Raw genomic sequence first — 25,133 nt, 5'->3', positions numbered from 1 at the left:
GGAAAATATTTTTAGCAACCAGTTTAAAGATTCAATGAGCGTGTTTATTAAGTGTATCGGCCTAAAGTTGCTTACGGTCTGTCCACATTGACTAAGCTCCCAATGAGAGCGAAAATGTCAAGGGAAAAAGCAAGGGGGTCTACAGCTTTGCAAGGCGGGAATTGCAGGCAAGAGATATGCTTGGTTCCTTCTTGCATAGCTTTAGCCGTGGTCGCTCTGATAATTATGGAGCCTTCTTGGTGAAGTAGGAAGGTTCTAATCAATTATACTGAACCTACTTAATTTTTCTAGAAGGTTCTAGAGACATGACTGGCTTTAACAGGGCAGATTTCGCACGTCTTCAGAAAGTTTCAAGGTTAATTTCAGAAAGGTTACTGACTTTTAGCGGGAAGCGTTACTGGTTTTTTCAAGATACGTTACTGGAAGAAATTAGGCACTTCAGCTGCCCATTATTTTTCAGGAACGTTTTTGAATCGTTTTTACAGTGATTGGAACCTTTACTCCCAAATCTATAGTTCATTTTAGCATTAATAAATTAATAGAGCAAAAATATATTAACTAATTTATAAGCAAGTTACAAGTGGTTGACTTAGGATATCCCGTGCATGCAAATAAATGAAATTTTAAATAACAAAATTGCTTAATAACAATATAACTGTGTCAGGAGCATCTTTTTATCAAATGTAAAGAATAAAAATTTACTGACCCCTGTTTCATTAAAATATTAAGAGATGTGACAAAATGTTAATGAAGTATTAGCTTCTTTGTATCCCGCGCGTGACGGTGTAGTAGTCCATGTACGTTTGATAGGGCTATTTTGAAATAATATTTCTTTTAAAAAATTATTCATACTTTTATGATCTTTAGGGTCGTTCAGAGAGTTATCCTCAACTTTCTCTGAACGTTATTAAAACCTGGGGAATCCGAAAACAGCTGTTGAAATCAGACCATGAACTGTAAAAATCCTTAGCTAGCATCCCCAGACGCGTTTATTTGTAATGGTAACTTGGAGGACTTTGTGACATCACTCATTTGAAACGACACCAGTCACTATTAACGAACATGAAGGAACTTTGATCGACTGGTATGAAACCCGTAACTCTTCAAATATGAAGTGAGCTCCTGACAGGTCAAGTTACCTTGACTTCGACTGGGAGAACCAAGTATTTGACTCCAAGTCATAAGGCTTTAAGAAACAGGGTAAAGTTGTGTCTTGTCGAGCTCTCAACCTGTTTGCCCGTTCGAAGTTGTACTGGTTGTTTCTGGTTCGATGCTCAGATATGAATTTGCCATAATTGATAATTATTATAAGGCAGCTTTACCCCATTGTGTTATGCCCGGGAAGCACAAAACACAAGCGACGTTTATCGCTTCGCTCATAGCACAACATGTGACGGCAAACTTACACTGTAAAAACTATTCAGGAACGTTCCTGAGAAATAATGGGCAGCTGGTGTGCCCAATTTCTGCCAGTAACATATCTTGCAAACTCCAGGAAGGTTTGTTGCTGAAATTCAACAACCTTCCAGACACTATCCTGTATGCCTACTGAAAAATTCAGAAATATTCCCGTTAAAAGCCAGTTGTATCTCTGGAAAATTCCAGTAAACTTAAGAAGGGATAATATAATAGCTCGACATCTTCCTCATTTATCAAGGAAGATCGAAGAGCATTATTGCAAGCATGGCCAAAGCTAAGCCAGAATTGCTGTTAAGTAACGAGAATTTTACCCGCCTTCAATTCTTGGAAAGCAACGTAGTCCGTACTTATTCGCTCCCTTTGGGAGCTTAATTAGCATGGACGGGCAGCAGTTGAAACGAAATCGATACACTTTATAAATACGCTCAGTTAATCTTTAAACTGGGAGCTAAAAATATTTTTCACTACAGGAAAAAGTCTGCATTCTAGACTTCTAGCAATTCAGGAAAATTTTCGACAATGATGCTTGATTTTTCCAGGAAGTGGATAAAAACCATTAAAATCCCGAAACGTAACACGGAAATACTCAGTAAGGTTTCGGAATTTTTTTACAGTGTAGAGGGACGTCTTTTGAGTCACACAAGTCACAAAATAACGAAATTTCAAGGTCTCGCAGGAGTCACGCTGTAACGCATTTGTGACATATTTTCTTTTACTCCAGAAAACCGTCGCTGCAAATATTTACTTGAGACCAGTAATATTTTACAGTCACTACTACAACGCACAAAACAAAGTGATGATCTTCGTTACGTCACCACGAACTGATATTCATGAATCACTGAAACCTGTTAATGACTTAACAGATACGATTTTCGACCTTCACGTGACGGGAAGCTTATATTGGACTCTCACGCAACTTTTAGATATGGGCCACATTTTAGACACTATACTATTATTAAACAATTAATGATGTTGGAGCAGTAAAGTGAAAAATATAAACCTAAGCTAAAAGACATATGAAGCAGTGAGAAGCAAAGGGGTGTAAGTGAATTTTTTAAAGATTCGCGCGCGAATAAAATGCGATTAAAGTTCAAATCTTATATAAGCTTTTAGTGAACTTTTTTTCTAGACTATGTGTGTAACAGCATCCACCAGAGCTACCAATACCAACTCTTGTCCTAAAACAGAGGAGAGATTCTCCTACTGTTTGTACTGATTATCTCCAAATTTTTAATTTTGGCTATTACATCCCTTTACGTCTCACTGCCTAATATGTAATCGAAAAATATGCTAATTGATGCTTGTTTTTCTTTTTTTTTTTCAATTCGTACTATAATGAAAACTTATTGCATTTTATTAACGAACTTAAAGAAATATTGGGTCTACATTCCAAATTTTCCTCAATATACATTATATACGATCTTTTATACGCTGAAGGAACTGGAACGGATATTACTCTCCACAAAAATTTCAAAAATCTTGATTTGTGGTATCAGTAAAAGTTTAAAAACCTTCAACTGGCGAAGGTTTAAAAACCAGTGAAATACGAAATATTCATGGAAAAATTTCTGATATTTAGAGAAAGTAAAGATTTATGATCTGTTGAAAAATTCCTAGTGGGGTTCTCTCAAATCTCTCTTTGGATTACGGTTATGACTCTTCATTTCAAATCGTTGCGCATTTGCACTTTCTCCTTAAATAAATATTTTGAGATCGTACAACTCATTCGAAAGAAATCCAACACCGTTCAAGCGCGCTTAAACTCGTCGTTTCTGGCTCGTTTAGAATAAAAATACGTTGATAAGCTTTATATACTGTTTGGAATATTCCGTGAAATCAAGAGAAGAGGTTTTAAAGCTGCTAACGAAAATATGTATTACTGGCACAAAAATGCAGTTTTATGAAATTGTTGACTAAATTAAGGTGGAAGAAGATAACCATTGAATTATATTTTTCTGAACAGAATTTTTTTTTGTCGAAAAAGTATAATTTAAAAAGTATTTCTTTAAATAATTTAAACAAATTAATCGTTTTCGAAAATTAGTTTTCTGCTAGCGACCAGGCGAGGTAGATACCAATTAAAGAAACTATAAAAGGTAACAGATGAAGAAGGATTAAAAAAAAACCCTAAGGCAGTAATCAATGAAAAACATTAATTGAACACAACTGGGCCAAACTAAATAGCAAATGAATGCGTTTCCTAAGAGTAACCTCTTACTTTGTCGCGCCCCGCTACATTGCTTTATTGGATATATCGCTCGATTCTTTTGTCTCCCAAAAAAGTAGATTGCAAAAAATGTTGCTTTGCAATTTGACATCATAGAATATAAAAAGTTTTCCCCCTCCCCCCTCTTTTTTAATCAATGAACAAAACAGGTATGGTTTCCATTCATCTGAATTCGTAGCAGTTAAAGCTGCAACTTTCGGTTCATATTCCACCATTCAACTGTAGAAATATTTTCAATTAGTTTTTGTTTTGTATAAAAAAAGTGCTTAGCACATTTTCTTTTGCTCTGATTAATAAATAATAAACTAATCGTTTTTAGGTGCACATATTATTAAGTTATACGTTTTTTGAATCGTTGCATTTTGTGACTTCGGTTAGATCGCGTTTTTAGATACAGCGTGCTTTTTCGTTGCCTCCCTCCAAACGTGATATGACTAGAAGGTAACTGAATTACAACAATTACGTGAAGTTTTCAGCCGCTGAAGCGATGGCCACGACGCACTGTGTGGCATAGAGAGCAAAAATCCACCGAAATCGAGGGTTTTGATCTAGGATCTTCCATTATAGCTCAAGATGCGGCAAAATTTTTCAACTATTTCGTAGTGGTGCTACGATTTTGAATTTCTTAACCCACTTAGCCCCGCAGAGCTCAGAATGGACCCAAGTCGCGATTTTGAAAACTAAAAAGTATGACCATATTTTTTCCCTGATATGTAGCTCAATGCTTACTATAAATCGAGGAATTGCATGATAAAACAGAACTTTTGATAGCTGGCGGGTGTTTAGACCGAACAATCGCTCAAAGTCCGAATTTCAGCTCGAGATCCTACCATTGCCCTAAATGCAGGCGAAGCTGGGCCCAGCTTTGCCTTCAATCTTTGAGCTGAACCGCATCATTGCTGCGGTCACTCGTCTGGTGCGCTAATTCTACATTAACTACCAGTTTGTTTGACTCTCTTGGCTCTTATAAGAGGTTTTCTGCCTTCAGCGTAGTTGCTTCCTATTTCGTGCTGATGAGGGCTAAAAAGCACGAAACTGCGGTCCTCGGATGGAAAAACTTAGTTGGAGATGTATTTCTGCCTTAGCCCAGGCTTAGAGCGGCAACTTACTGCAAAATATGTCACATGACGTCCAGCAGCTGACGCAATGCTTACGTCTGAACTGTCGTGACAATGTACTTTTCTCCGCATCATCCCATCTCTTAGCGTTACGCCTTAGGTTCCGACATATGTACTGGTTACTCGAGTTGAGTTTCTTTGATTGTAGAAGATTATTAATAATAAGAACTTCGAGCATTAGCTGTAACATTATGAACCGTATTCTCCCAGTATACCTTTTAGGAAAATTATGTTACACTCATAGAAAAAAAAAACGAAACACTTTCAATTATTCGGCCATTATACATGCTAGAAAGGAAACAAAGGTGCCATCCGACTTGGTTTAAAGTCTTCTTTAAAATTACGTAGGTAACATTTTGCTAAAGGATCCATATATAAAGCAAAATGAGCACCAACTCTTGATTTTCAAATGGGAGCCCCTATTTTTTGCTACATAATTATGTTTAGACCGCAAAATACAGCCAGGGTACGAAATTTCACTGCATTCCGAGCAGTAGAATAGGAGTTATTAACGAAAAACGTTTTAGGGACCGTCACCACATTGAAAACGCTTGTTTCAAGGTCGCGGCTTATCAAGTAACGGAATGTAAACAAAGAAAAGATCGAGATTATCCAGCTCAATTCATGATTTTTTGAAGTTCTCTTCTTTTCCGTAATTCGATACTTTTTGGCCGATAAATTTGTGCCAAAAAGCGATTTACGGTCGAAAACTTTTTTTTTTTTTGAAAAAAAAGTTAAAATATTTACTGATTTTTGTCTATCTGGATTGACCTAAGAAAGACGGATGGGGTTTGGCTGGTCCATCGTATAGATCGTTGTTTGGTAAATCGAATAATGACAAATTAAAAGTAATGGAACTTTTTGCCTTTTTTAATATGAACTTATTTTTTGCTTATATAATCATTCAGCAAATTAGCCTCATAGAAATGTAAACATCCAACCTTATACCTAGAATCATGATGTGAATATGTTTGATAAATGTGTTGCACATATGTTACAGCTTTGTTTTAGAATGAATAGAAAGTCTTTTGATGTAAAATGGAATTGTGCGTTTTTAATTTCGCAGAACATCGGCAGAAGTTTGGACCATCGGAAAAAAATATTAAAATATACCGCACAACGCATTAAATAGATTGGAGACACGAGCGAAGCAAGGTCCATTTATTCCGTGAAAATTTGCTCTAAATACATAAAATGAACGAAGTATCAATCTAAAAAATGACCAGAAACAGGAGAATATAAATACCCGTTAATGAGCAAACCGTTCATACTCGAACTTACTCGGTAATATTAAAAAAGCATAACGCAATTGGCGGTTTTAGTTAAACATGTAATGGCTCTTAAAAGCAATTTAGGAAAGTAATTTCCCAATGCTGTTTCTAGCAACGCGATTCGAGATGGTCCAACCCGTAATTTAAAAAGAGAAAAGTTATTTTAGCTTAAACTAAGGTAAACTGAAATCAGACTTCCTGTCATTTCTCTGATTTTGTAACTTTGCACTTGCAAACAAAGCCTAACATTATTTGATTTTGTTTCGCGCTCTATATACCTGCAAACTAGAGCCCCTTGAAAAAGACAGGCTGACTTATCCGACATTTTGGTCCCAAGACAGAATTGGATCCAACCTCGTTTCTAGTATTTATAAATACGTCATAATATTCGCTGGTTGCTAAGTCGTAAAATAATTGATGATAAGTTGAGTAAAATGTCACTTTAGGTAAATTTTGAAAGATAACTTCGTTTACAAATTCAGCTAAAATGTATCGGGAAATGTTTACGGTAATAAACCTCATTTTCATACCTTATTTGTTTTTAATTTGTATTAATTAAATTGTATTCATCCACAGAATAAAATAATCAAACATCAATCGGGCAACACACCTAAAGTTTGGACACCAGTTTTCTGCAATGAGGCTTTTGTACAAATGTTTATTTTTTTCGCCCGATAATTTTGGAACCAAAATGTCGGATAAGTCAGCTCCCCTTATATAGGAGCCTTACTGCAAACGAACGTTTTCTATAGCATCAGACTGCCACACCTATAACAATACTAGACGCAGCATACCCAACAGGCGACTTATTCTACCCAAAGACTACGATTTCGTCTTTGCTGCGGATTTCGCAGAATGGAATCGGAACTAATCGTCCGGAATGCAGAAGTTACCTCATTGAAGCTGAGAGTGCGAATAAACTGGTAGATAAAGTAAATTTTTTTCTGCTGGATGTTTACGGCATCTCACTGGTAAGATAAATTTGCTTCATCCACCAGTTTTTAGGCACTCTCAGCGACAATGACATGACACCTGCTTCATTTTTCGGTTAAGCCTAGTTCAGCGTTGTTGTGCTCATTCGTAGGTCCCACAGTAGCCGGGGAATGGGATAACCAAACCGCAATTGTGTCGCCGCGGGCCGCATTCAACCCTTGAAGCTGGTCCATATGGCACTTTGTTTGCTGATAGAGTAAGATCAGAAAGTAGAATTAGAGTGCCAGTGTCGTAAAGGTGGAGCCGAATATTCCGATATTGGATTCTGAAGAACATGCATTTAATATATATAAGATAGGCATCTAGTAGCTGATAACAATAATTTATTATAACTCTTTTTTTGTCGATATTTTTTCGTGTTATTCAAAAAAGAAAATAATTTGAAATTTTATCTTTGTCTTGCGAGAATGATTTTAATGTGAAATGCACGGACAATGAACGAGAAAGTAAAAAGAAAAATAAGTATTTAAATCATAACTAAGAATAGACATAAACTCAACTTAATCTAACAACCAAATTAATATTTTGTTAAATCTTTGACAAAGTCGAAAAAAAAAAACAAAAGGTCACAATTAGCCGCAACAACTACTTTCGTACAGAATACGGCTCAAAGCACGCGACCCACTATTGCGACTGACATTTCCTCTCCTAGATCTTAACACATTGAAAATTATTCAAACACTTTACAAAAAAAAAATAATAATAATTCCTAAAAACCAGTAAACTTATCTAAGAGCAAATATTACCTACTAGTGGTACCCGCACGGCTTTGCCCGTTATGGAAAAATTAAAAGGTCTTTTGGTTCGCCTGTATGTTTACAAATAATGTATGGTGAATTTTCTCGCCAACTGGCATTTACCCATGTTACGGTTCCACGTTATGATAATTTCGCAATTTACTCGTCCATCTTATGATATTCTTGTTCTTAAAATTGGAATAGAAAAAGAACCACATCGAATTTTCGAAAAATCGCTTCGAGGTGCACACCCCCATGCTACAAACTTACTTTGTGAGAAATTTCATGAAAATTGGCCGAACGGTCTAGGCGTCATGCGCGTCACAGAGATCCAGACATCCTACAAACATCCTCCGGACAGAGAGACTATCAGCTTTATTATTAGTAAAAGATTGACCCATCTGTATACTGTTAAAGGCGAAACTTCACACTGTCCGCTATTTTTCGAGTGCTTTTTCCCGATTTAGACAAGGCAATAATTTTTCCTTTTAGCAAATTATCACTGGGAAGAGCCATTAATTCTACACTGTCTATTGCAACATGACTAGCAAGACAATGAGGTTTTATCGTATGTTTCTGTGAAAAAGTTGTGCATGTTAATTTTTTTTCTGAGTTATTGTTTTACAAAAGGCAATGGCTAAACGCAGGAAAAAAAAAAAAAACAGAAGTATTTTAAGTGAAGTTTTTAATTTTGAAAGTTTTATAAAATATTCTTTTATTAGACAATGAAGTAGTGTTCCGCATTATTTAGACATTGACGTTTGGGCGATATCTACAAAAAACTGACGGTTGTAATATTGTGTTGTTTTTCTGCAGAAACAGCGAATAAATTTATGCATTTAAAAAATTCATAGACGTAACTCTAATGTAGAAAAACCACGTTATAATTGGTATCTTATTTTATTGAACAATTTTTTTCTTTTTTTACGAAGAAACCAACTTTCATAATTTCTGTTTTAAAAAAGTATACGGACCCTTAAAGTAGGAAAAAATGAATTTTTAAGCATAGCGCAAAAACTACTGACTATTTTGAGCTCAAATTTTGGATTCCCACAAAAAAGCTCATCTAGATTATTTTTCTGTAAAAATTTAATGTGGTTTCAGATCATATTTTTTTCAAAAAATATTAAAATAATTCATGAAAAAACTAAAATTACATTTTAGGTGTTGTAAATGATGTTTTTATTGTTGGGTCGATTCATATTTTGATATAAAAAAACAATATTTGCCGTGCCTAATCTAGTTTTTGTGTTATGAGTAAAAATATCAAAATACGTTTTAACATTACGAGAGGAATTTTTCAAAATTCGATTCTGAAGTAACGGCTGAATTGAATTAAACAAAACTTTGTATACAAAGTTAAAAAGGATGCTGTTCACAAATCTTTGATAAAAAAAGGGGGTTCTCATTGAAAAATTTGAAGTTGATGCTCGTTTTAATATGAAGACGACCCCTTAACAACAATTTTTTAGCATAATTGTGTAGAACTTTTTATTCCTGAAACAATAACACCTCACACGTGCCTCTAGTGTCAATAGTCTTTGAATACGATCGAGTGTTTCGTTTTTTTTTTTTTTCTATGACTGTACATAAATGTTTTTCATTCGTCCCTTCTTAAGGTTCTTCACATCTGCTACTACTTTCCAATGAAGTGTTTTTCCCCGTTCTCGTACCACTCTTGCAATGAAAAAGTACCGTTTTTGAGGCAAAAACTCTGATATTTTTATTACAAAATAAAACTATAAGTATACAAAAAGTATATTCGTTTATTAAACATGAAAGTACATTTTTAAGAACACATTCATCTACATTTCTTTTAAGAAAATACACTTGCGATTCCAGGCAATTTTTCTGCAAATCAATCATCATCTTAAGATTGCGTTTACCAATACTTGATTTACTTCATACATGGAACAATAGATGACAGATAGCATTGATTGCCACGAAAGATATAAGTAAAGATCCCATTTAGAACATCCGATTATAACTATAACTAAAAGAGATTTGCACAGCCGGAATCTGCACACGACTTTTCGCTCCTAATATGACGCCCAACAGTTTCTAGAGACGTTGTCATCAAACTCGTTTAAATGAACTCGTGCATGCAGAAAAAATATTATTTTGGGGACGTATACGATTGTACTAATATAAGTTACGCTAAAAAAGCCAAAACTTCTTCACGGTTGAACTAAATCAAAATTTGGGTTGAAATACGAGTGGAAACGTTTTAGACTTATTTTGATAGTAGAGTTAACGAAAAAAAAAAAGAATATTGAACCGCTTGTAGTGGAAATAAAATTTTTGTTTGTCTCTAAATACTAAACTTTATAGTACAGTATTTAGGGCTTGACTTTAGTATATTACTTACTTCTCATTCATATGATTCTTTTGTAAGGAGTAAAAAAAATTGTCATTCATCGGAGTTAAATTAGTATTTGTAAACTCGTCCTCTTTATTACTGCATACCGCAAGTAGATTCACTTTTTGCCAAAGCGGAATCTTTGTCAAGTTTCTGAAGGCGAGTTCGCGAAACTAAAAGATTTTTTGAAATACCCTACCCAATCCATCCGCTCTTTTCATCTCAACTACTTTTTCACTCCGTTGTAATTAAGCTTCGTCATTAATCCCAGACGAAATAAAATGATGTCTTTGGTCTTCTTAGGAATTAAATTTTAACTACTCTTTTTTCAATTAAGTTTATTCAGCTATATGTTTCGTAGCAAAATTTATTTTACATTTTAAACAAACGAAATTCAGCTTGATCTTCAGAACTAAATTTAGCCCTTATTCACTTCAGAAATGAATTCGGTCAGTTTTGATTTACAACATAGCTAAGTGACTGTTGTATTTGGCACTGAATTTCCTCTTCCTGACGAATGGAACTGAATCTCTCTTCCAGACACAAATTTCTAACTTTTATTCAATTTTTCTTCAAATTTTCCCAAACTTTTTAGGAAATTCATTATTTTTTCCTTTTAATATTTAATTTTAACTTCCAGTCAATATTTTACTATAATTATTTTTTCCAATTCAGACAGTCGAAAAATGGCACTTTTACTTCAATCGCAAGAAATGCATCGAAATGCATCTCTCTATTAAACTGTTAACTTTCTATTTTGAAGTCACATTTTCTAAGGAAGATGCGTCAATCTTTAAAATTTAAAACTAAGTGTCCCATCTCAAATAAAATCATTCTTAAAAAGTAAACTACAGAAAATACTGGATACAGTTGATAAAATTTTTAAATTTTGATTATTTTAATATTGAAAACCAAATTAAAATTTCATGTAACACTATTGCTATTTTCCTCTCAACAAATGCTTTAAAACCTTTGCTGAGATTTTTTTTTCACTTTCAAAAAAATCTTTACATTTTTTTTCGCAATATATCAGTTTAACCCAACGTGGATCAAATTGATAAACAAATGAATAAACTGTTATGCTGACGTAGGAAGCAACGAAATGAAGTTTTGAGAGTTGTTTTAGAAGAAAAATCTCATAAAAGGTTTGAAGTAATCATCATAGTACTCTGATTCACAGCTAATGCGTGCTTAAGTATAAATATCTTTTCTGAAATACGCCTTTTGACTATTACAATAGAAATTACCTTCGTTTCAGTTTTTTGGTCATTTCCAAGCATTTTTGGAAAAAAAACCACTTCATATTTTGAGAGTGAAAATATTACACCTTTCTCAACTTAGATCCAAGAACGATGTATCAGCTTGACCCAGACAACGTTGGAACAAACCTGTTTACTCAAAATTGGTGAAACAAAAAAGCTACGAGTATAAGCTAATGCTCTAGGGTAAAATCATGTCTCTTAGTCAAGAAACGCAGTACTATCTTTTTTACTATGATATACAAAGCCATTATGTCAAAAACCCTGTATCAATTAGACCTGGTCTCCCCTCAAAACACTAAACAACTACTTTTGATGAATGTCAAGTTTAAAGCAACTTCTAGAAATAAGGAAAACATTAAAATGCATTTAATCTGCCTTTCTGTTCTTAAAAAAAGTCAAACTGAATACTTTCAAGTTTTTACAGGTGTAACGCATTATTTCCTACTACTTCAAATTAGCGAAGTTAAGTATAATACGAACGTGAAGCAACACTTAGCCTTATAATAGTCTCCTTTAAGGATTTTTTGTGCGGTTTTACCCCCCCCCCCCAGCCCAGAAATGTTTTTATATATTTTATGACATAAAATATTCCGTCAACTCATCTGTGTTCTCACGTATTGAAATAAGTGATAGATGAGTTGCTCGGTAGGCAATGTGGTGAAGCCTTTTTGTTAACATTTTATTTTTCTTATTTTGAAGAAAAGGGGAAAAAAAATCTTTCTTACACATAGTAAAGCATCTAATATTTATACATGTACACATTGCTCTTTTTTCTCGATAATATGCATTAAGAAACATAAAGTTTATCTTATGTACTTTACCACATTTACTTGAAAAAAAACAACTCAATAAAAAAAAAGGAAAACAACTGACCTTTTTAATGAGTTCTCCGACCATCCCATTCCAGCCCACAGGCGAATTGGGATCCTGCCCCCCATAGGCGGAATCATTCACCAGCTTAAGGCTGTAGTTAATTTTCAAAGTTTCAGCCACTAAGTCTGCTAAATCTTTACAGTATCCTTCAAACATATCGTTTCCTTCTAAGACGTCGCCGGGTTCGGCTTTCTTATACATAAGATAAGGTTCCTCCTAAATAAAACAAGAAAGAAAAAAAAAATTAAAAATAACAAGGTAAACTAGAAAGCACAAATAACGCAATACAAAAAAAAAAAAAAAAAAAAAAATGTAGCTAAACTCACACAAAAGATATGACACTGTAGATATGTGTTCGGAGTTTCGAAGAGGATAGTTAAATCCGTGTATAATGTACACGGTTATAAGTCGGACGATGTGCATCCTATATTTCATAATTTTTCGCAATCATAGAGGAGTCTGAATTAACTCCAAAACACGTGTGTGAAACTTTACTGTTTATTAGTGCATTTACGTACATTCATTTTCTATTAAAAATGCATGTCGTATTAAAGCATCATAGTATGTATCTAAAAAAACATGACAAACTTTAAAATATGTTCTCATATTTTCGTAAGCAATATTACAAAATGTTACCCTTGGCAAAGTTTTTCGTGAAATATTGGAATAAGATAGCACATTTTATAATTCTTATAGTGTGAAAATGCTTCATATAATTTTCAACTCATTGTTAGAAAATGACTTAAGTTTTTCTTGAGATTTTAAAAAGTTTGAAAAAAAAAAAACTGAATGAAGTTTAACAAAGAACGGAAAACTGTCCCAGAGTTTTCATCACCACCCCTTATAAAAACATAACTAGCATAGAATGCATTCATAAAAAATATTTTCTTTAAAGAAGGAAAAACGTGATGTTGAAAGATGTAGAAGAATCCGTACTTTCCAGTCGTGTCTCTCCTCACACCCTTGTATGTTTTTCTCTGCAGTAAGAGTACTCATGCGATAAAAGCACATTTACGGGAATTTTTATCGCACTGTAACGTCTTCTTTTGCAAGGTATTACAATAAAAAATTAATTAATTAATTAAAATATAAACCGAAAGAATGTAAAAACTCCGCATCGTGAACAGAAACACTTGAATAGTTTATTCGTATTTCATGAACTACATGGACATTTTTACAAGATTTTTTTTAACTAGTACTAACAGTATATAGTGTGAGTTATAGTAAACACATAAGAAATGACAACTTGGGAGGTAAAAAATAATCTGAATACTTTAATAGATATTAAATTTCCTATCGATGTTTTAAACTCGTGTTTAAAGCTTTTTTAAAGGGAAAATCAGCAACTAACAACTTATATTTAAATGCAACAAAGTAAATGAAGTTTCAATGTTTAAACAGCTTTAATGTTAGTCATTACTTTTCTGATGTCAAAAAAAAAAAAAAAAAAAAAAGGATACCTACTAATATACTTGTAACTATGTAAGTTTTATTTTCTATCCCTGTGGACACGTGCATGCGCTTGTACTTAGGTGGAAACAACTCCATTCCCTTGACGTCTGACCACGAAGCGATCTGAAATACAAAATATGAATACATAGAAGAATTAAAATAAATAACTAGATAAATAAAAATAAAACTAGTAGGAAATTTTAAAAAAACGCAAAAGAAAATATTGCAATTATTTTATGCAAAATGAAGGTGCAGACTTGCCGGTAGAGAAACAATAATTTGTAAGTAGGATTGTAACGGCATTTATTTGAGGTGCAGTTAAACGTTTATAAATGATAGCAACTGTGCGACAGCATTTTATTACGTCGTGTGTTACAGATAACATAATACTTTTCATTAAAACCAAGCCTGGCATCTGTTATTAGGGTGCATCACAAGAAATTTTATGCATCCGTTAAGATGAAACCACTAATTTCAAAGTTGAAGAACATGTTTTACAATAATATTATGCCCAGCACTTTTCGTTAATTAAAAATGTTGAATGATTAATGAATTACACGAAAAGAAAAAAAAAACTGCGTGTTTAGTGTAGCTTCATTATTATCGAAAAAGCTGAAATATTTTACAAACCGAATTTTTAAATAGGGAGAAAATTACAAGCAAGTAAAAAATTGTTTTTTTTTTTTTGTTTTTTTTTTTGTTAACTCAAAGTTGGTATCCTAAATAAATATTGCTTTTTGATAATTACGTGTTGTTGAGATGTCGAAAAATCGCTCTCATAGAGATAGTAGCACCAAACTAGTCTAAAACTTGCATTATCGTGGCGCCATCTCTCGTCGTTTTACGCGACTAATAATTGATATTACCTTAAATATCGTGGTTTAAAATATTTAATTTAGTTTTGCGTTTTTTAGCAAATGCTCACTTAAAATTATTTCATTAAGTTTTCTTAGGTTCTAAGTAAAAGCTTTAAGCTGTCATTTTTAATCATTAGTTTGTTACTCATATTCAAAATGTTCACATTCCAAAAGGAAAATGTTGCATGATCTTTTATTTAATATTTTACTATGGATATATTCCCAATGTTTTAGTTTAGAACATTGGGAGCATCTGAAAATTATATACTGGGTTCTGATTAACTTATAGAAATAGACAAAAGCAAATATAAACTCGAGCCTAAAATCTTGACGGGAGTTTGAAACATTCATGAAACAAAATTAAATAAAAGCATTAAATATTCATGGAAAATTACTTAAAATGTGAGTGTTCTTAAATAACGGCTTGCAGCTATGTATATTGGAAAAATTATCTAGTAAAAGAGTTAGTATATTCTTTTATGCATATAACTTTGAAAATCGTACTAACTACAAGAAAATAACGTCTTAAGATATTTTGATTAACAAGTTCTCGTTCTTGAGAAATACGAGCAATAAAAAGTACTCCTTAAAGCTGATGTAATCTATTCAGTATCTCCGAATTTTCGTGTTAGCGATAAACAGGGTTTAAAGTCGTCACAAAATGTAGCAAGTAACTGAATCTAGGAGTATAAGTGCCAAAATTTAAAGAAATTGGAGATGACCAGCAAAAATGATAGGAGAACCTCTCCTCTGTTTTGGGGTAAGAGACGGTTCTAGCAGCCCGGGTAGTTGCTGCGATAAAGCATGGTTAAAAAAAAAGAGAAGAAAAGAAATCCCACCTTGGATCTGAACATTAAAATCGTATCACTCAAAAAATTTAAGATATCCACTCATCCCTTTTTGCTTAGCAGGGCTTCAATTGCTGAAACAGACAATATACCATCAGTAAGCTTGAGTCAAGGTTCTACTATCAATCAAGAGGACATCTAAGAAGTGCATGAAGAAAAATTCTTCCCGTGTGCTAAACTAACATTTCCTTATTCCTATGCTAAGTCGGTGTGTTAAAGTTTACCTTATTAGAACCGAATTTTTATTTCACTACCCTACAAGTTGAGTCCAAAGAATGGCGGGGCATAAAATTAGTGAAAAAAAATTTTTTTTTTGAATTTTGACATCTTGAATTCAAATTATGTTTTTGGCAATCACTAGTGTGTGTGTGTAGGCGTGTGTGTTTGTGTGTGGAGGTATGTGTGTTTGTGTGTAGGGGGTATGTGTATGTGTGTGTAGGCATGTGTGTTTGTGTCTGTGTGCTGGCAGTTGTGTGTATGAATGTGTGTGTGGGGGGTATGTGTATGGTGCGTGTAGGCATATGTGTTTGTGTCTGTGTGCTGGCATGAATGTGTGGGTAGTTGAATGTATGTGTGTGTGTAGGTGTATGTGTGTGTAGGTGTATGTGTGTGTTTGTGTCTGTGTGCTGGCAGTTGTGTGTATGAATGTGTGTGTGGGGGGGTATGTGTATGTGCGTGTAGGCATATTTGTTTGTGTCTGTGTGCTGGCATGAATGTGTGGGTAGTTGAATGTATGTGTGTGTGTAGGTGTATGTGTGTGTAGGTGTATGTGTGTGTAGGTGTATGTGTGTGTGTGTGTGCAGGTGTATGTGTGTGTATGTGTTTGTGTGTGTATGTGTGTATGTGTGCGTATGTAGTTGTGTATTTATGCGCGTGTGTGTAGGAATGGATGCAACCTGGAGACGGCTTTCGTTATGGGAGCAGCATCGTGAGGAGCCGGTCGACGCTGATGGTGCGGAGGGTGTGGCGGTGGGAAAATAAAATGTTAGGACGCCAAAAACAGTCAAATGAAAGCAATAAGCAATCGTGATTGCTCAAAAAAAAAAAAAAAAGAAAGAAAAAAAAAAGAAAAAGAAAAGGAGAAACCTGTTTTAACACATTAAATATCTAAAGATGTTCTTTCTGCCCCCCCCCTCCCCTTGACGCCTGAACGATATCATACCTGTATCCAAACTTCTGGAACACACATTGTATTATGTACGCAGTCGTCTAAGCAATTGCTGCAGTGACACAATTTTTCAGTTTGTCAAGATTAGCAGGTTGAGGGAGTATAAATACAATATCCTTTACATATTGCTCACTCCTTTCAAAAACATCATATCTTAAAGATTAGCGATTTTTAGCTATGCCTTTTTTTAACTGCCATAAATGAGTAGCATTTTCTGCAAGACAAGCATTTCTATAGCTTAATATTTTGGAGTTAGAGAGCCGAAGTGTCCTATTTGCATTTTCAAGTATTTTCGACTTATTTTTTTAAGAATGTCACATCTTGGTTTGTTCTTGATCCGTTAGCATAAAACATCTGTGAAAGATGATACACTGTAAAAAAATTCCGAAACGTTACTGGTTATCTCCGTGGAACGTTTCGGGATTTCAGAGGTTTTCACCTATTTCCCCGCAAAATCAGGTATCTTCGCAAAAAAGTTTCCTGAATTGCTAAAAGATGCACGAATGCAGACATTTCACTGGTATGAAAGATATTTTTTGCTACCAGTTTAAAGAATGACTGAGCATGTTTATAAGGTGTATCGGCTTCAATTTGATTACGGCCCGTCCTGATTGACTGAACTCCCAATGGGAGCAAATAAGTCACTGGATAGCTGCAGCCTTGCGAGGCATGAATTGCGGGCAAGAAATATGGTTGGTTCTTGCTTGCAATTATTCATGTAGCTTTGGCCATGGTCGCGGTAATGCTTCTGAACCTTTCTTGGTAAACCAGGAAGGTTCTAATCAAGTACATTAAACCTATTTAATTTTTGTAGAAGGTGCACGACTGGCTTTAACAGGGGATATTTCCCAGCATTTCAGGAAGGTTACTCACTTGTATCGGAAAACGTTCCTGGTTTTTTAAAGAAATGTTACTGGTTGAAATTGGGCACATCAGCTGCCTATTATTTTCCAGAAACGTTTCTGAATCGTTTTTACAGTGTATTATTTATTTCAAAAACTGTGTATTGCACACAACAAAAAAGCATTTTTTTTAATTTTTAAATCTGGAACGCATTATTTGTATTTATTTCGATACTGTCGGTATTTTAAGGAGATCAATTTGTAACAATAGTGACATATTGTGAGATACTTAAAATAGTATGATAGTATCTTTGAAATTAACCGAAGGCTAAAAGCTAAGAAGGGGGTTGTGGAGAAAAGTACCTTTGACGTTTAGTGCAAGAACGTCATAAATAAAACGCATTTTTTTAAAACTTACACTTTTTATACTTCATTTCATGAAACACAGAAGAAATACCATATTTTCTTTAAAAGGACCTTATGCGTTCCATCAGTAGCTTGAAATAGTTTTACTACATGATATCTTACTTTTAATTTAAAATAGTTCTCCTGAAAAATTACATTTTTTGAGATATGGCGTTCTTTAAAAGAGTAAACAATATCCCCAAAAGAAACTATCGCATGACGTTAAGTCTGGTAACCTAGGAAAGTCAATCATAAAGTGCCTTTGTCTTGTTTGTCATTTTGACAAACAAGATAACAAATAACATGTGGGACAAATACGGCAACAATTAGAGACATCTACCGGTAGCGAATTTAAACTTTACAATACACACTTTCATGTAAGCTCCACCAGAGCGCTGCAGATCCCACACTCACAAATTATTATCCTTATGCAACGCCACCTTGTTTTTGAATCCCCGTGCGCATTGCATTTATTATTGCGTAACTGATATTGTAATGCATTTCATACTTAGCTGCTATTGCCTAGTGAACCCTCTCCCCTTTCCGCTTTTTTGTCACTTACCTTTAATGTGGTAATTAGTTCAGATAATAACACTAATCCAACACATGCTCAATGATTTTAAGACGTATCGGGATATTTCAACAGCATCCCCTCCCCTATTTATTTGTTGCATTTCAGTTAAGCTACTTTATGCATTTAGAGTGTTCTATTTCTAATAATCAAAAACTTAAAAATAGTTTACTGTTGAAAGTTTAATAGTGAACTGCAAATATATTTGCTTGTACCTTTCGTCTCTCTATTTACATATGGATGCTTGTAGGCGTACGTGCACTTGAAATTTCGACTGTTAACCAAAATATCGAGATTGTTTTTATTTCCTTTTACAAAAAAAAAAAAGGAAGTATTATATTCGCGAAAAAAATTTCACTCGAAAATCGACTTTAATTTCCATTTTATTCGCGCCAGAATGAATATTCAGTTTTTTTTTCCACTCGACCACACGTGGATAAGTGCCTAAGAAAGTATAGACACGCGAAATATCCATAATGACGAATCCCGAGTTAATTACAACGAATTTTCTCGTGACGTCTGTGTGTACGTATGTATGTATGTGCGTATGTGCGTATGTATGTCGCATAACTCAAGAACGGAATGTCCTAGAAAAATGAAATTTGGTACGTAGACTCCAGTGGGGTCTAGTTGTGCACCTCTCTTTTTGGTTGCATTCGGGTGTTTCTAAAGGGGTCTCTTGCCCCTTTTTGGGAGAAATCATTGTTAATTTCGATGTAAACTCAAGTGGCGTTATAATTTGGCGGACACTTGGCGATATAAAGCCAGTCTTTTGGTCGCCAAGTTTTGTCGCCAACTTGGCGACAAAGTTGGCGGTTTTTTTTTTTTTTTTTTAATATGATTTAATTTAGCCACTGTTGGTGTTATTTAGAGAGTAAAATATTGAATTACATTAAAATTGCCAGTAATGGGGAAATGACATTAAATTGGAGTAAAAGGAATTCATGTGATGCACACATCAGCTCGTTTTCTATTGTTTTAAAATATTTTCCAATCCTTCACCTATTAAGCAATTTTATATCGAATTTGGTGTTAATAATTTAAAATATATCTCTACTTTTTACGGTGTCTCTTGAGGTACTATTCGCTGAAACTCCCTTTAAAAACTAAGACTGCATTTAAATAATCATGTTTTCTCGAATGTTGCTTTGTTGAAAAGTTGATAACACAGCAATGAATTGACCTATCATTACTCAGTAATAAGCTCTATTGCATTTAATGTTCGCTACTTCCAGAAGAGCTACTAATTGAAAAATCGGAACTAAATAGATTTTTAAGTGCCAAAACTTTGAGAAAATCATTTTGTCTCTCCTTGCAGTAGAAAAAAAATCTTATTAAAAAATATCTTCTTTAAAATATTTACTACGGCTGACAACATAAAAAATAGCATTTAGAATAACTTTATATCAAAATTGTCCCAGCAGGCAATTAAGAACACGCGCATTGAAAATTATGTTAACTTTCTTTATAAACATATATTCTACATTTATTAATTATTTCATTTCAATTTTCTCACACTTAACGATTTTAAACATACACCAGTTGTAATCTACTGATGGAAAAATCAGGAATTTTAAAATGAAAGTTAAAAAATGAATAGCCAAGTAAATTTTTATATTCCTGGAAAATTAAACCAAATATTTATCATACTTGTATGAGATATATATTTTCTTTTACTAGTTGTCTTCTCCAATGTGCTATTATTCCAATTCTATTAACGCATTACAATACGTTCATTCGCGTAGCTCTTGGTGTTCCATTAAATTTCCAGTAATTAAATGTCCATAACAAGTACGTGTTCTGTTTTCACCCGTCACAAACGTGAATCTAGATTAATTGCGCGTATTCATAAACTCTATGAACTGACGAGACCGCTTGTCAATCTGTTATAGGCAGTTAAACAACGACATAAATGTGTGGTGTAGTTTCACAGCTCGAAGATAATTGGAATTTGATCAAACTATTCTGAAACATGCGTTTTGAGTTCTATAGTAATATGTTTTGGTTGTTAACTTATGTATTATATATTTGGATATTTAAAGTTACATAACGTTTATTTATATCCTGATAAAATTAATTTAAAAAATGAAATTAATATTTTTGATGAACTGGAATTTTGTAAAAAGTTAAGTGTTATTATTTTTTGAACTTGGTGACATTTTCTATCTAATTAATGATTTTATTGGAAATTTAAGCCTCAGACACACAAAGCAGTTAGTTGAATTAACTTTTCAAAAAAAAAAAAAAAACTTGTCAACTAGTTGACTGGCGTTTTTCGTTGTGTTCACACGAGGCAACTTAGTTGAATCACCTCCCCCCCCCTGGAAAAAAAACATTTAACAAACAAAATAATTTCATGTATCACTGCTCTGGACGAAACCGAATTTGTTTAAACAACTACTCTATATCGCTGTTAAAATTAACCGAATTGACTCAACTAATTTACTTGTGTGTGAAGCAAACGCTTGGTTATGTCCTTGTAGTTGATTCTACTTCTCGGGATGACAATGGTAGCAACGGATGTGCCTGGAGCACATGACGAGCTGACTATAGTGTAAAGGATTTCGGATGATTCGCTCACTTTTCTACTACCACCCGTCCAAAAGTTGATTCAACTAAGTTGCCTCGTGTGAAGGATACTTAAAGGTAATTTAGTTAAACTCAAAAGCTTTTATCTTTGGAAGCATCAATATATTTTTAATATTATTTAGAATACGGTACTTAAAAAAATATTATGATTATTAATTTTAAATAAATAAAAAGAATCCATGATGTTTTAAGAAGTTTAGGGGAGGGCGGTCCAAAGCAAGTAGGTCGCCTAAATCGTGTAGGCCTCCGCATGCCGCTCCGCCCATGGTGTGTTAACGGCGATGAATACGTATGTCGTGTTTACCCGAACACCTCCGAGTTATTATCAGTACCAGCGAAGCAGCAGTGAAGCGGCATGGCGCAACCAGGCATAAAATAAAAAATATAAATGAAAAATTATACATTTTGTTTAAAAATGAAGTTTTATAACTTGTGATTAGTTGAAGACTAGCCTTTTTTTTATTGTCAATAATATTAATTTATTCTGACACTATCCACCTATACACTACGACGGTCATTCCGTTTTTTTTAATTATTAATTTAAGGTTATAATTATTGAAATACAAAATGTGGGTTTGGACAAAGCAGGTATAGGATTTAATGATATATTTATTTAAAATCTCTTGACTCGTGTGCTGACTTAGATTTTCTCTTTTAATAGAATAAGTATAACTTTAAAAAGTTATTTTTTAGGATGGCAATTAATTAGTCTATTAACTAACTCAGTTATTTCTTTATGTTTTATAAACAAATGTACTGGCTTTAATTTGGATAAGTACAACTGTTTTATATTTTGTTATATAATGGCAGGTAGCTAGTCAACTATGCAAATCTACCAAACCGCAATTAGTTAAGCTTACCCGCTTTGGTCTCAATGGTAGGGCAAAGCGGGTTTTTCACATGTTTGTGAGGTTTGATAGCAAATAAATATTGGGTTTGAAATAATACAAAATCGCACTTTTTATTTTGAAGTTAAGAACCCTGCTAGGAAATAAAACCGAAATTGTTGCGATAAAAAAACCAAAAACTACAATTTTCGAGCGTTCTTCGAAAATCTACCCGCTTTGGGCCACCCTCCCCTACGATTTAAGGTAGGGAACGTAACTTTGCGATGTTTTCGAAACTAATTAAAGCGTATTTATAAACTATTAACTTTTTTTAATGCTAATATTAAGATAAGTTATTTGTATTCGATAATTAAAAAACTAAATTTTGAACTTTTGGGACACTTACGTCCCATGGTCACGAAACGAATGCGTAAAAGGATATAAATGACCAAATAAATAAATTCGCTTTAGATTTGAAAATTTAATGTAATAATCTACAATAGGCTATCATCAAGTTCTTTGGCGTATTTAACTTACATAAATGAATAAGAATAATAATTACATAAGTAAAATGAAACAAACAAATAAAATGAAGTTAAAAAAAAATTTAAAAAAAGTCATGCTTATTTTTTTTTCTTGTAGTTGCTAAGAATCATAGTATGGATGATTTTTTGATGCATTGAAATTATGACGTTATTCTCCTCTTAACTTTTCTCTTGCACAAAAAAAAAAAAAATAATAATAATGTTTGATACTCGCAAAATTCAATATGTATGTAAATACATATTGAATTACATTAGAGTACGTTATTATTTACGTATTTAAAACGTATACGTAATGTAATTATGATTACTAATGTAATATACTCTAATGTAATTCAGTATGTAATGTACTCTATTACGTATTACGTAATAGAGTATATTACATATTGAATTACATTAGAGTTTATTACATTAGTAATCATAATTTCATTCGAAAATAGTTATGATTACTGATTTAAACTAAAACTTTTTTAATAATAAAATTCAAATAATGGTTATATTATAAATAACTCTAAATCGGAAATCATTTACAGTTATTGTTACAAGTTGATTTACGTCCACTCTTTGTTTAATGTTTAAAAATGAGTTTATGTATTGAATCTCACCAATTCCAATTATAAGGCTGTTTTTCTGTAGATAACAACAATTTCGGGGAAAACAAATCATGTTGTAAAAAAGCAACGCATACTTTCAAAAAAATGGTTTTCCCTAGAAAAAATCAATGCTGTATGGTAGCATTAGGTTTGTTCATAAAACCTAGGCAGTAAGATAGGCAACATGTTTGAATCATTGACTATAAAATGTCAATACATATATACTCAGCACTAGTTCCGTATTAAGTTCACAATATTGTTCAAATGATATTTAAACACAGTAAAAAACATTCCGAAACCTTATTGATTATTTCCATGGAAAGTTTCTTGATTTCACAGGTTTTCATCAATTTATCTGTAACACCAAGTATCTTTGCACAGCAAATTCCTGAACTGCTACTAGTTGCACGAATGCAGACTTTTAACTGTTGTGAAACACATTTTCAGCTACCAGTTTAGAGATTGACTGAGCATGTTTGTTAAGTGTATCGGCTTTAGTTCAGGTACGGCCCGCCCAAACCGACTGAACTCCCAATGGGAGCAAATAAGTTATTCGATTAATGCAGCTTTGCTTGGCAAGAATTGGCAGACGAGAAAGATGCTCCGGTCTTACTTTCAATTCTGTCTTAGCTTTGACCAGGGTTGTATTATTGCGTGTGGTGCTCTTTTGGTAAATCAGGAAAATTTTATTCAATTTCTGTAGCCCTTCTTAATTTTTCTCGAAGGTTCCCGAGACATGAAAGGCTTTAACCAAAGAGATTTCTTAATTCTTCCGAAATTTTCAATGATAATTTCAAAAATATTACTGAAATTTAGAGGAAAACACTCCTGATTTTTTGCAAGATATGTTGGTGGCATAAATTGTGCACATTAGCCACCCATTATTTTCCAAGAACATTTCTGAACTGTTTTTACTGTGAATTAAAGATTAACCTGCTAATGTATAACATTATGCCAGAGAAAGGTTATGAAAATATTCATTAAACGAAGTGGTTGAGAAAAATTATCACTTACTTTTAAAAGAAATACTCAGTGCTATACTGCCGTGAGCAGGCAAATGGCAGTATCTGCAGAAACCAGTTTTCGAGATATTTGGGGGGGGGGACGGTTTTTTGCTCCTTTTTTTTTTTTTTTTTGGCGAAAACCAAATAAGCAAGTTTGTGCAATAAATCTATACAATGGCTGGCAAAAATGCAAAAAAAAAAAAAAAGAAAAATTAAAATGTTTTGGTTACTATCCTTTACCTGCACACGGCAGTACAATTTTTCATTCCTAGTGTTCTCAGACATGGTTTTAAAAATTAAATATCGAGTTTTAAGTCAATTTGACAAGCTTTGTAAATGGGTCATTCTCCAGAAAACGAAACTTTTGAACGCAAATATTTTTCAATTTCGAAATCTTCTTTTTTTTTGTTCATTCTTACATAGAAGTGTTGCCTACTAGAAGTAAACATAAACAATGGCCCAGCTAAGTTCCAATTATTTTACTCATAAGTTAAAAAAAATATTAAAAAAATGCTTTGTTCACGGAAATGAAAAAAAAAAAAAGAAAATACTTTTAATATTAAAAAATCAAGGCCAATTCAATATCAAAGTAGTAATTTTGTTAATTGTGCAAACAATAAGCTATTTACTGATTAGAGGGAGCATAATATTAAGCTCTTTTAATTAATGTACTGCTTAATTAGTAGTTTCAAACGTATGTTTAAAAATAGTATTTAGTAAATTTGAGGATATACTGGCAATTTATAATTTTGGTAGAATGCCTATCATTGATGTATTTCCCATCCATCATTCATTTTCACCTCAGAAATAATGACATTAATAAGGTCTGTCACAGAGGTGAGATTTACGAAGGTGAGGCATTTTCCATTAATATAGGCCTAATAGATGAATTTTTCAGGGATTTTTTTTCTTCGTTGCTACAATCTGCACATGTTAAGTATATGAAAACAAGTTCACGTCCTTTTTTACATTAATTGACATCCCTGAAATGCAAGTTCACGGAGTTGAGAAGTCAGAATAACCACACTAAGTTTTTAAAGCAAAATTTATTTCTTTGTTTTTCGAGAAAAATCTCATGACTTCAACTATGACTTAAAACAAACAAGAGGGCTCCCTTGTATCATGGAAAATAAAATTGGATGTCATTACTGCCACGTGTTAATGAGGAATGGTATT

General features: G+C 33.3%; 1 protein-coding gene across 1 annotated transcript in view; it reads right to left on the bottom strand.

Moving 5' to 3' along the window:
- LOC129218031 (glutamate receptor 1-like) overlaps positions 1-25,133 on the bottom strand; it is a 357,221-nt gene that overhangs the window by 162,295 nt on the left and 169,793 nt on the right. The window contains exons 8-9 of the mRNA XM_054852210.1: positions 13,724-13,834; positions 12,260-12,475 (exon numbers count right to left, since the gene is read on the bottom strand). Of these exons, the coding sequence (XP_054708185.1) occupies positions 12,260-12,475; positions 13,724-13,834 (327 nt within the window). The remainder of the gene's footprint in view (positions 1-12,259; positions 12,476-13,723; positions 13,835-25,133) is intronic.

The sequence above is a fragment of the Uloborus diversus genome, chromosome 3 (genome assembly GCF_026930045.1).
Source record: "Uloborus diversus isolate 005 chromosome 3, Udiv.v.3.1, whole genome shotgun sequence".
Taxonomy (NCBI): Eukaryota; Metazoa; Arthropoda; class Arachnida; order Araneae; family Uloboridae; genus Uloborus; species Uloborus diversus.
Note: the sequence above shows the minus strand (reverse complement) of the source record. Positions and strands in the feature narration are given on the sequence as shown.